The following is a 14,192-nucleotide window of genomic DNA, read 5'->3' on the forward strand; positions in this document are numbered from 1 at the left end:
AAATGACAGGTTGCATTTAAAATTTTAATGTTATATAAAAATAAGTTGATGTTCACACGAATGTCGTGTGAACATGATTACCAGACATATCTGATTGAACACGTGTGGGGTGCTCCCCTTGGGTGTCGCATTTCATGCTGCCAGCCAACACCTCGGTCACTTGATGAGATCAAGTGGAAGAATGGGATTTGTTGCTAACAGTTCCTATGTTAATATTAATAAATTATTGTGCTACAGAGCAAAAACGGAAAGAAAATGACAGGTTGCATTTAAAATTTTAATGTTATATAAAAATAAGTTGATGTTCACACGAATGTCGTGTGAACATGATTACCAGACATATCTGATTGAACACGTGTGGGGTGCTCCCCTTGGGTGTCGCATTTCATGCTGCCAGCCAACACCTCGGTCACTTGATGAGATCAAGTGGAAGAATGGGATTTGTTGCTAACAGTTCCTATGTTAATATTAATAAATTATTGTGCTACAGAGCAAAAACGGAAAGAAAATGACAGGTTGCATTTAAAATTTTAATGTTATATAAAAATAAGTTGATGTTCACACGAATGTCGTTATCCAATGACTGCTGTGGCCAACATGATTACCAGACATATCTGATTGAACACGTGTGGGGTGCTCCCCTTGGGTGTCGCATTTCATGCCAACAGCCAACACCTCAGTCACTTGATGAGATAAAGTGGTGGAAGAATGGGATTTGTTGCTAACAGTTCCTATGTTAATATTAATAAATTATTGTGCTACAGAGCAAAAACGGAAAGAAAATGACAGGTTGCATTTAAAATTTTAATGTTATATAAAAATAAGTTGATGTTCACACGAATGTCGTGTGAACATGATTACCAGACATATCTGATTGAACACGTGTGGGGTGCTCCCCTTGGGTGTCGCATTTCATGCTGCCAGCCAACACCTCGGTCACTTGATGAGATCAAGTGGAAGAATGGGATTTGTTGCTAACAGTTCCTATGTTAATATTAATAAATTATTGTGCTACAGAGCAAAAACGGAAAGAAAATGACAGGTTGCATTTAAAATTTTAATGTTATATAAAAATAAGTTGATGTTCACACGAATGTCGTTCCCCCCCCCCCCAGGAAGGGTACAAAAAAAGTTTTTTATTCTCTATGGTTCTTAATTTTGAACTTTAAAGGCTATTATTGTAATAGTGGAACAATTTACCCGTGGCATACGTTTTATTTTGTTATCAGCTAGTGTGCAATTCGAAAAATAATGTGCCATATAGTCATTGTAACTCTCTGATTTGTTCTTAGCCGATTAAAAATGCATATTTAAGCTATTTTAATGTGCTTTGTATTATCTCTGTCCTATTTTACCCCATTATACTGAAAAAAAAAAAAAAAAAAAAGGAGCGCTCTATTAAATACACTGGTGCACAAAACTTAAGGACCAACACTATTTCTAAAGGTTACCACAAAATCTTTACTTAAGGTACTCTTTACTGATGAGAGTTGATTCAGTCTCAGCAGCGATTCTGGACGTCAGCTAATCTGATGAGAGGTTGGCACACAGTATCACCCCACAAACATCACTGAAAGGGATCAATAATGGCGGTCGAGGTGTTCTCATCTGGGGAAGCGTTATCTTGGATGGACATACACAACTCCAGATACTGGAAGGCGGTACTGTAACCGGTGCATGCTACTGTACTGAGGTAATCCTTCCCCATGTGCATCTGTTCCGAGGTGCCATTGGCCCCAAGTTCGTGTTTATGGATGATAATGCCACACCCCATCGCACTGCAGCTGTGATATGCTTTTGGAAAGTGAGGGCACTGTTCGTATGGATTGGCCTGCCCACCGAACACATATGGGACGCTCTGTGGAGACGTCTAGCGGCATGTCCACACCCACCAGAAAATGTTCACCAGCTGAAGATGGCACTGACAGAGGAATGGACGATGTTATCGCAAGAACTTATCAACAACATTGTTTTAAGTATGGACAGGCGGTGCAAAGCCTGCATTGACATTAGGGGTGGCCAATCTCCTACTGAGGACCATTTCTTCCCTTTGTTTCTATCTTTGGCAGTGATGCATCTGTGTAATGGCAGCCAGTGCTATGTTTCCATTTTTGAATAAAGCCCCTCTGTACGTTTTGTTTCTGTTGTTGTGTCAATGTTGTTTCCTTCATCATTTCTGTACCTCACGAGGTTCCTTTGGTATGCTTTTCCCATATCCAGGCCACTCCTATGAGAAGCTACTGGTGAAAACCTGACTGGTCCTTAAATTTTGCACACCAGTGTATTTTTTTAAAATATATTTAGAATTATATTCAAATAATATTCTCAACTTTTATATAAATATTACTAACCTCTTCATCTTCTCCTCTTGCAACATATGATGTAAATCCACCATAATCAACTTTCCAATCTGGGGGAGTGAAAAAAATATAAAAAACTGAATAGTGATCAATATCAAAATTCACAATTTACAAAGATATAACCAAAATATGCTATCTTAAGCATAATAATATTATTATTTGCCATACAGTATACAGAAGCTGTATAATATCAGACTGAAATATTACAATGTATGCTGCTGTTTGGCATGTGGTGATGCTGTTATATCATTGTGCGTGATGTTCAGGATTTCTCATTTGGTCATCAGCTGCATTTGCAGTACACAAAATGGTTACACAACTGATACTGGTTGGACTGACATATATTGCCCCAGTCACCTCACAGAACCAATAATCCACATTAAAGAATATGCAGGTTTTGTGCATGCTTTCACACAGCACTGTCCAAGAATCAGGTACATGACAACTTGCATAGACTTTTACTGCACCAACAAAATAAAAAAAAATTCCACTCATCATGTAGGCATAATATTATTATTTGCAAAAAAAAAAAAAAAAAAAAATCATAAAACTATAAAACACTTATCAAAATTTTGAACAAATGAGCTCTGTGAATGTTACTATTCACAGAGCCTCTGCTAATTTCAGCAGAATAATATGGATAAATGTTTTTTTTTTTTTTTTTATTCCAGCATCATTTGGCCTCAATAAGGCCAAAGGCCAAAAGTGTTACAGCTGATGTTCAAGACCACATAAGCATATATCCATATTTTGTGAAAAAGAGACAAATCAAAAAACTTCCTCTTCTATTGTCTGGCTAAGATTTGCTTCTGCTTATGAGATTACTGGAAGGTACTGTGTATGGCACAGAAGAAAACAGCATGGTGAACCCATGTATAAAGTGCAGATGCAGAAGCACAACTCTTATCTAGTGCCAACCATGTCCAGATCTGGGCTGTTATGCCCATCCTCCCATCATGCAAAAACCACATGTGGATATCTTTGGCCAATTGGTATTATGCAAAAGAAATGTAGGTAGTTGTCACACAAGCCAAAGTTGGCATGTAGGGAGTGATAAGAAAATAGCAGACTACACCAAACCATGAGAATTGTTATTACTGATTGTCTCATGACATTATGCACTCTTTTCTCCCTGCCTAGCTGTGTATTAAACATAATCAGGATACAAAACCTTCACATGATAACATCTTACAACAATGGAACATCTTCTGTACATGACAGAAGCTGTCATCATAAAATGACAAAAGAGAAAAATGACACTTGTATAGATCGCTAACATCAGACTGAAATACTATACAATGTCTGCTGCTATTTAGTATCACTGCATCCTGTTCAGGATTTCTCATTTGGTCATCAGCTCCATTTGCAGTACACAAAATGGTCACACAACTGATACTGGTTGGACTGACATATTGCCCCAGTCACCACACAGAACCAATAACCAATCACCTCACAGAACCACTAAAAAATGTGCAGGTTTTGTGCATACTTTCACACAGCACTGTCCAAGAATCAGGTGCATGACAACTTGCATACTTTCTGAGATGTGCACAGACTGCAGCAAACATGAAACCAGTCATTAACACAGGGAAAGAAAGGAAATAACACAGCAGCCACTAATCCATCCTGACTACACAAGCCACAAATTTGTGTCAAATTCTAACTGTCCATCTCCCAAAGGAATCTACTTAAGAATCACCCCATATAAGGGAAAGTGAAAATGACTAATTTAAAATCAAGAAAACAATTCAAACAAATAAATTCAATTGCTGCCATTCTAGCACAGCAATATCAATACAATGTAAATCACTGTTAATTTCCATTTAAGGTTTATCATAATTCAAATATCAATAGTTCAAAATGGAGAAGCTCCAGTGAACTATGGAACAGTTCAAACCTAAAAGAAATGTTCTGCTATGGAATATTATTCCCACATCTGGGCTGGTAACACCAAAATCATTCTCAAGCTCCTATAATCTATCCAAAAGTGTGCAATCAGGTTAATAACTAATCTCTTGCAAACTCTCTATCACATAGGTCAGTCAATTTCTGCTAGTGTCTTTTCTATAGATATTCTTGTGAATATCTTTTTTTTTTTTTTTTTTTTTTTTTATGAAAATCCCAAACACAAAAGGTATCAAAACCTATAATACACAGTACCATGCATGGGTTGAAGGAGAAGTGGGGGGGGGATGCCGGAAACTTTGCTCTAGAGACTAAACATGGGTTTCACCACTTCAAGCCTCCAATAAGCAAAATGGTGGTATTTCACCGGTTGATGAAAGTCATCTACCACCTGATGAGTCTGTAATCTATATCTGTAATTCCACCTCTTCTTTCAAATCAGTCCAAATACAGTAAACCCCCGCTATTCGCGGGGGTTATGTTCCTGAGAAATGCCGCGAACACTGAGTTATGGCTTCCATGGTAATAAAGGGGTTCCGTTCCCAAGTATGAAATATATAAGAAAAACTAGTCTAAAATTTTGTCTATGTATGTATTATATGTACCTTCATAATATGACTATGTACATAAACAGTACATAGTGAAATGCAAGCATATGTCATCGAAATGAAAATAAGAAACAATTTAATATTAAATGTAATATTTATTAGAAATTTCAAACAAATCTTTTAATCCAGCGCCTTTGCTATAGCTAAAAAACTTATCCTGCCAGTTCTATAACCAGTTTCGCTAAAGTGTTGATAAAGGTGTTTGGCTTTTCACGAATGATGAGTGAACTTAAGGGAATTTTATTTTGAGTTCGGTCTTCTATCCACAGATTTAAAGCTTTTTCCATTTTTTCTAATTTAACACCACGAGTTACAGAGCAAATTTTTGAAGCAATTAGCACATTTTCACGGACACTATGGCAGATTTTTTCTTCCGATTTCTTGATTGATTGTACTGTTGACTCATTGATTTTATAATGTTTTGCCACTGAGGAGACACTTTCACCATTAGAAATTGTCTAATACTCAATTTTACTCGCTAATGTCATCACCTTCTTTGATCTTTTCACATTTCCCTTGTTATTCGTAGCCATATTTTTGTACAGGTTAGAAAGAACTTGTCCACAATAAAGTCACTTTCTTCCATTAACACACTCGAAAAAGTCTGTTTTACACTGCAAAACAGTAGATTTATCACTTTTGTAAGCATATCAATTTACAAAAAGATAAATTTTATTCAATTTATAAGCATATAAATTAAAAGCAAACAACGAAACCTTCCATGACAAGTGCATAACACATGCTGAACAAGGATTAGCGAGAAATATCCACGCTCGTAATTTTGTCACCCCTCTCCGCCCACCCACTGAGCGCTGTTTTGACCGGGAAAGATAATTTTAGCCACACCCATGTTTTTTTTATGGCGGAAAATGTTCACGGCGATTTAAAATTCACATTCTTTTAGGTTTCATTTTATATTAAATCAGTGACCGTGAATACAGATACCGCGAATAGCAGGGGTTTACTGTATATGCCTCAACTAGTCAACATCCATTTGCTGTTTGGCTCCAAACTTTGGACTAACTTTTCCTCTTCCTCATTTACCCTTCTACTTCTGTTATTTGAAACAACTTTCCTGCGCATATATTTCCTGAAAATTACAATCTACAGACGTTCTAGTCCAATGACAACAAGTATCTTCTGTCTTCTCACCCTTTAACCCATATGCGGTATTAAAGTAATACATGTTCTAATACTTTTTGTGTTTGAGATCACCATAAAAAAAATAAATTAATCTATACACTTCAAGTGGTACAAATTAATATCATCCTTCCAGTATGAAGAATGATCATGGCTGTTTATTTTGAATGAGTTGCTGTTGTTGTTGTTATGGGGGTTTGATGGTGCATAAGCTGCTGTGGCTATAATGCGCCTTGCCTGAGTTGCAAAATTTGTCTAAATACTAAAAAGTCAGGCAGCAGCCCCAAAATCAGAGGATTAGAAAAATTGTGATACCTTTAGATCTGCCAACTTTCCTAGTTTTGCTAGATTTCCAACATTGGTTGTCTTTTTCTGATTTTCTGGAAATTTACTTTTCATCCAGATTTTAGGCAATTATTATTTTGAGACTAATTTCCTAACAAAATAGCAAAACTTTACACTTCAATCAGAAAGTAACATTTTAAAAAACAACGATACAAAAGTATTTCTAAATTATGAAATTATTATTATAATTAGAAATTATAATGTGTTAAATAAGGCTTGTAATAGTAAAGTAGTTGGTAACAGCTATACTTAAACACAACAAGAAAAAGCTTTTATTGTGATCCAATAATCATTTATAATTCATAACTATAGCATACTCTTAGAAATGGTAAAATTTAACTTACCATCACAGTTAAAGTACAATGTTGCATCAAGAGCCAATTCTGATAACTCCTTGTCATCATCATGGATAAGTGTATAATTGTTGTGTGACCACTGCCTCACTTGAAGCCTACATCTAGAAGTGCATGTGCTGTTTTTTCCATTATTTACTTTCTTGCTTTCACTTTCTTCATTCTTAAATGAATGTCTTTCATTAACTCTGTTATTTCCATTACATTTTTTTATACTATTTTTCATGAACTCAGACTTCTTTTTTCCCTTGTCTTCACCTTCATCTTCACTGTCTTCACTCTCACTTCCCTGTCTTGAAGTCAATTCATGCAATGAAAGTCCTGTTAAATTAGATATTGTAAGAAACATTGCTTCTGACCGGAGTACTTGTAAGCATTCCTGAACTACTGGAGAAAATGTTTCTTCTTCTTCTTCTTCTGCCAATTCAAAATTCCTATAAATAAAAAGATTTCACTAATTTTTTGTTCATCTGTATTTATTTCATATACAGGGAATAGACAAAATAATGGTACCATTAGCTAAGTACATTGTGTAATAATTCCAACAACCTGCCCTGGATCCCACAAAGAATTTAATGCAGCATTTCAAATTCTTTTAGGGTAATGTATATGAGATAGTAGAGACAACCTGAAATGAGCCTTCTCCATTATCCAGGAAGAAATACTACCACTATCATATATTATCCTTCCCAAATGATTCAATCTACTAAATGGAATAAATAAGTGGGGAGGAAAGGACCTGCTCATAATATTACAAATTCATATTTAATTTTCTTGACTTTCCCATATGTAAACATGCTAAATTTTATCAAAAAGTGAAAATGAATGCTCGTGAAGCAATACCATTGTTCATTAATTTATTTAATCTCTATACATGGTCAATCATAATTATTATACATTCATACTTGGTAACATCCTAAATCAATTAGTTGATTGTTTTCTGCTATAATATTATTTAGATCACAAAAATCAGTAGTCATAAAAGGAAATATTCTTATACAGTAGACCCTCATATATCTGGTATTTTTAGCTTGTTCTGTTCTGCTGGTCATAAAGTGTGCAGTTCACCAACTGCAGAAAGATTATTCCAAGTTCCATGAAATGTTGTCACTACGGTAAATACTTCAGGAAATGTTCCTAAACATCACATTCTAAGACTTAAGTGAAATTAAAATAAATAAGAAAAACTGTCATGGAGGCAGTTGTACATGTGACTAAAACTCATGTAACCCCGAAATAAAAGCCGATTTCTCTCATTTTGGTAACAATACATAAATCTTACAAAATGACACCAGTGACAATACCAAATACCTCTACATGCAGAATTGTGATTGTAAGGTTGTAAATAACTTAACACTATTACACAAACTCATCCATATCTCATCTAAAAAACACTTACACAAAGATATATAAACTCATCTAGGGAATATTTCGTGATGGCTTATCCCCTGCCTGAACACATATTTATAGTCAAGCAATACTTTTTGTTCAAAATTGATGCAAACTCAAAAGTTAAATTTCAAGAATATTCCAATTCACCAGTACAAAAGAAGAAGAAAAAAAAAAAAAAAAAGGAAATTGTGGAAATTGTGATGTAGTAATTCTCTGGATGTACAATGGCTAGGCAAAGAAAAACCTAAAGATGTCAGTCAACATTTATTTCTGTCACAAAAAAAAAAAAAAAAAAAGAAGAAGAACTGCACTGCAAACAGGTATTGTCTTATTTAAGTGCAGGATCCCTGAGGCTTGTCACAGGTGTGTTCAGGTCTGACTTGTAACTCAATTGGGCTTAATTTCAGTGGTTAGTTATTCTGCAACAACCAAATCCTCTGCTTGCATCTTCACAGTATTAGATCTGTTAGCAACACTGGGTATAATCATAGGCTGAAGTACTGCTCCTCTGTGTTGCTACGCAATACTAGGTGGTAGATGGCTCTCATCTCTGGTGTAATACTACCACTTTGCTTATTACGGGCATGAAGTGCAAAATCATAGCTACCAACTTTTAACTTTAAAAAGCTGGAGATTAGGCAGGAACAAAACAGGTTTCTAGGCCAAAACAGGGGGGAGGGGGAGGAAAGGGTATTTCTGCAAAAAGCTGGAGGAAAACTTTTATAGCAGAAAAAAAGCAGGAAAATTTTTTAAAGCTCACATTGCACTAGAAATTAAGTTTCACTGTCAAAACACACATTTTATATTAAAATACAGCCATAGGATTGTTTACTAGTACAGTAATATTTAAACATTAGCTTACCTAACGTTTTTTAGTCTGTGGATTCTGTTTCAATATTCTATTAGAAATCAACTGATTCTGATTGATTAAAGAAAGATATACTATACTATTGCAGACTTTACCCTCTTTAGAAACGTTGAGTCAAAATTTTGTTTATAACAATGGCACTGCTATTCAGACTTGGCTGTCAAAAGCATTTACAAATCTTCACCAGAAAGAGAAGTGAATTCTGTCCCCCTCCGAACCTGGTTAAATACTTTCAGCATTGTTGATGCTCACTCACACTCAAATTGTTATGAGGAATTGTTAAAATGCCAAGAATGAATCAGGATAATTTGTTATATTTCAAGTTTCCTTGGTTACTTGTCAATTCCCCAACCACTATACACCAATTCTTTCTTCTTTCATAATAGCACCTGATAGGTTCTCACAGTGAAAATGGCAGAACTGATGCTGCAAAACATCTATTGATTTATCTTCTCTCTCTCTCTCTCTCTCTCTCTCTCTTTTTTTTTTTTTAATGACACCAGAAAGTACTAGACATTTATCCACAAAACATTTCAGATTTGAAAATGATGTTCTACCAACTGATGAAATTTTTGCTACCTTAGCATTCATAAGAACATCATTTTCAATTGGAACTTGTGGACATGTAGTTACATGGTGCACAAGTGGAAGTGTACATGCAGCCACAAAAGTACTTCCTAAGAGCAAAAGAACAGAATCTTCTGTTTTTGACTATCTTAGTAGAAATGCTTATGACTAAGTCAGAATCATCTATCTGGTTTAGTCTGCAATGGTAATCAGTTTTCAAAATGAAAGTGGAAGACTTGAAACCTGTTGGTCAAATAAATATGCAAACAATGTTCTTTAACATGTGTAGGAGTAATGACTTCAGTACATAGGTATGAGGCATGTTGGATTAAAGAATTATGTTAAAATTTTCAAACATTTGCATAACATTTAAAAAGGAACAAGCAAATCATTTTATTCAAGCCAGAAGAGAGAGACGTATAGACGTTCTGCATGGGCAAGGATACGTGACTGGAATTATTGGCTTGATCAGGCCTTTTTAGAACTGCTTTTACCAGAAGTTTGCAATTCAGAAATTTTTTCAAGTTCATCAATATGTCTTCTTTCAAAATTTTTGGATCATGAATTCGATTTAAACATGAATCAGTTCTGCTCACTAGTGAACACTTGTGGCATTTTTGGATTTGGTAACTAAAAAGTGCTCAATGTGGCTTTTCTCACTATGTCCAACCTCTTCTTTAAATAGACTTGTCAGAGGTTTTTGCCACTGTTCTATGAACCTAATTAAACATTTACCCTAAGCCATCCAACATATACACAGATGCTTCAAAAAATTCTGTTTTATTCAGTGGCATGCCCCAGTTGAAATTGTTTAAATCTCAACTGGGACTAGGTTGAGATAATAGTACCAAGTATTCATACACTTTCAAAGGAAGGCATACAGCTCCCTTTTCAGGCACAAATTAACAAGGTCAGCCTATTAACACCAATTGCTCAATCTCCTCTTTTAATACCCTCTACTACTACTCCAGGATTTTAGGCCTGGCATAACGGAAGCATTACAATGCTAAGTGCTAGACAGTTTATTTTTTAAATGGAGGTCCACATGCCTCCAAGTTGTTAAGAAAAAAATGTCCAATGTTGTACCCTGTAGAGACACCTTCCATGCTGTCAATGAGAGAAAGTGACTTTTGATCTGATTTTTTTTTATTATGAAAAGTATGTGATAACTTATCACATAAAATCATTTTTGATTGCTACAAACTGCCAACTGTAACAATAAAAAATTTTCACAAATTTTTCACAAAAAAAATTCAGACAAATGTTCTTACACATGCCTGTTACTTTTGTTTTTCCACAAGCATTATTTTATTATTATTTTTATTATTATTATTATTATTATTATTTTATTTTATTTTATTTTATTTTTTTACTTTTTTTTTGCTATTGGGAAGCATATTTCTTAACAATGCAACTGCATGACCAGCAGAACTAAGAGAAACATTATGTTTATGGACAAAAGATGCAAACAAACCCTCATCATATACGATATTATCATCAACACAAAATGCAACATTATTTTTGCAGTTCTTTTCTCTACTGCACACTGACATTAAGCTTATTTGTTTGCAAGTGTGATTATGTTGCATTGCATGCTTGAAAGTAAAATATCACATAAAATATTGCCTACTTGAAAGTAAAATATCACATCTACATACAGTACACAAGAAAAATGTGTTACCTTTTTCAGATTTTACAATATATAGAAATCCTGCCCACATCTGAAATTTTGCATCATATTTCTTTGGCCTCTCACTGAAAGACACTGTTAATTAGCTTAGCACCACAAAGCCTGATGAATTATCACATTGAACAATGCTATTATGGCACATTTCTATTTTGCAGTGTAGACTACAGCAGAAAACCTGATGGCCAATTCATTCATTCATTTTTTTTTTTTTAATTTTGCAAATTTATGTAAAGAAGATAGCCATAAATTCACAAAAAAAACCCCCAAAAAAACTCCAATTTTAGTGTGGTTTCATTTTTTGTGAAAATAAAGACAAATCCTTTGTCACCAACTCTCAAAAAGAATACAGCTATTTACAATAGCTTAAGTTTTATATTATGTTTTTTTAAAATAACTTAAAACCATAGAAAAATATCGTATGTTGGGTGGCCTACAAAATCTCTTTAATCCTGTCTTTATTGTGCATTCTATGCATGCTATCATTGTTCTGTCATCAGAAACACTTCCTAGTTCATTTCACAAATATATGTGGTCTCAGTTCTAATCTCAATGACATTCATTTCCACCTACAGTCTGACAAACCCCATGTCCTTTTTCTGACAGAATCTCAGTTATCAGTCGATTCAACCACTGCTCATTTCAGTTGCCCAAATTATTCACTGTATGATTCCTTTCACCGTAAAGGAGGTACTTGTGCATATATCCGTTCCGATATTCCCTGTCAGAGACTTGTTAATTTGGAATCACCTCTTTTCGATCTTCTCTGGCTTAAAATCTTTCTACCTCATTTTGTCAAATTCATCTGTTGTCTCTACCATTCTCCCAACTCCACTAATCACTTGGAACTCTTTGCAAACTAACTTTCTCCAGTCCAACTTTCCTAACAGTGAGTAATTTTTGTAATTTTCCTTGGTGATTTTTATGTTCACAACTCCAACTGGCTTCTGTTTTCTAGTCACACAGACCCAGCTGGTCGAGATGCTGAGACTTTGGCAATTACTAATGACCTCGCACAGATTGTTCATTTACCTACCAGAATACTGAACAGTCTTAACCATACAGCCAACACACCTGATCTTTTTCTCACAAACAACCCTTCTAAGAACACGCTCGAAGTGAGTGGTCCCTTAGGCACATCAGATCACAACTTGGTGATTGTCTCTTCGCCAATGGAGCCTTTATCTCATGGCTATACCCAACTTTGTGTTTGACATTACAAGAATGCAAAATGGAAGGACCTGCGAGATTTCTTTTCTTCTTTTCCTTGGTCACATTACTGTTTCAAAACTTCTTATGTCAGTGAAATTATTCTTGTAGGAATGGAATCCTTTCTCCCACACTCCACTTTAAAATCTCGTCCTTTATCTAAACCTTGGTTTTCCAATAAATGTGCTAAGGCTGTCAAGAGAAGAATGTTGCATATCGTAATTGGCTCGTTTCCAATTCTTCAGTTTCATTTCCTGCCTACACCAGAATGAAAAATGGGAGAATACAAGAATGCAAAATGAGAGGACCTGCGAGATTTCTTTTCTTCTTTTCCTTGCTCACATTACTGTTTCAAAACTTCTGATGTCAGTGAAATTATTCTTGTAGGAATGGAATCCTTTATTCCACACTCCACTTTAAAATCTCGTCCTTTATCTAAACCTTGGTTTTCTGATAAATGTGCTAAGGCTGTTCAAGAGAAGAATGTTGCATATCGTAATTGGCTTGTTTCTAATTCTCCAGATTCATTTTCTGCCTACACCAAAGCTCACAAAAATTGTAAAGCAGTTATTAATTAGTCCAAACTAGAGTTTGAACAGGATAAGAGTAGAAAACTTGCTTCTTGCCCTAATGGTAGCCGAGCATTCTGGTCTCTTGCCAAAGCTACTGGCTGCAACTTTTGCCCATCTCTGCTCCCACCTCTGTCAAAACCAGATGGTTCTGTTGTCACTTCAGCCAAGGATAAAGCTGACCTGCTAGCATCCCATTTTTCTTCCAACTCACACATATTAATGATCTTGATAAAACACCTCCCACGATTCCCAACACACTCCATTCAATGCCTCCTGTGGTCTTCCATCAAAAAGATGTCAGGAGGATTTTCACGAATCTTGATGCTAAGAAAGCTCCAGGTCCTGATGGTATTTCTCCACTTGTTCTCAAAACCTGCGCTCCTGAACTTACTCCAGTTTTTGAAGCCTTTTTTTGACTTTCTTATTCCAAAGGTGTTTTTCCTTCTGCTTGGAAATTTGCTCATATCCAGTCAGTTCCTAAAAAGGGTGACAAATCCCTCCCATCCAATTATCGTCCCATTGCAATTACTTCTACTCTTTCTAAAGTAATGGAGAAATCAATTAACCACCAACCCTTAAACTATCTAGAAACCTTCCGTCTAATCAACGATTTCCAGTATGGATTTTGTCAGTGTTGATCCACTGGTGATATTCTAGCTTATGTTACCCATCTATGGAATAATTCAGTGGAAAAGTCTAGTGAAACTCAAGCAGTGGCTCTTGACATTTTAAAGGCTTTTGATAGTGTTTGACATAAAGGTCTTCTAAATAAGCTTCCATATTATGGTTTGTCAACTGTTTTTTTGTAATTGGGTATCCAGTTTTCTCTCTGACTGCTCACTGCAGGTGATCGTAGATGGCTGTCTTCTAACTTTTCCCCTGTTGCTTGTGTCCCCAAGGTTCAGTTCTTTCTCCCACTTCATTTTCTTGTATATTAATCTTTCTCCCACTTCATTTTCTTGTTCAGTTCTTGTATATTAATGAACTTCTGTTGACAGGAAATCCTATATATAGTTTTGCTGATGATAGCACATTGCATTCCACCTTTCAGTTTGAGAAACCTTGCCCTACACAAACAGCTTTAACTTCATGCATATCCACTACCAATTCTTTAAATGCTGATTTCCAGGTAATTCTCCAGTGGGGCAAAGATAACTTAGTTGATTTCAATCCTTCTAAAACTCAG

At 35.4% G+C, this 14,192-nt stretch overlaps 1 protein-coding gene across 2 annotated transcripts in view; it reads right to left on the bottom strand.

Annotated features, from left to right (window-relative positions):
* sud1 (Prolyl 3-hydroxylase sud1) overlaps positions 1 to 14,192 on the bottom strand; it is a 153,243-nt gene that overhangs the window by 7,804 nt on the left and 131,247 nt on the right. For both annotated transcript variants that reach the window (XM_090374392.1, XM_090374393.1), the window contains exons 12-13: positions 6,703 to 7,145; positions 2,352 to 2,410 (exon numbers count right to left, since the gene is read on the bottom strand). In XM_090374392.1, coding sequence (XP_090230518.1) covers positions 2,352 to 2,410; positions 6,703 to 7,145 — 502 coding nt within the window. The remainder of the gene's footprint in view (positions 1 to 2,351; positions 2,411 to 6,702; positions 7,146 to 14,192) is intronic.

The sequence above is a fragment of the Mastigoproctus giganteus genome, chromosome 5 (assembly GCF_048544385.1).
Source record: "Mastigoproctus giganteus isolate SK-2022 chromosome 5, ASM4854438v1, whole genome shotgun sequence".
In the NCBI taxonomy this organism is placed as follows: Eukaryota; Metazoa; Arthropoda; class Arachnida; order Uropygi; family Thelyphonidae; genus Mastigoproctus; species Mastigoproctus giganteus.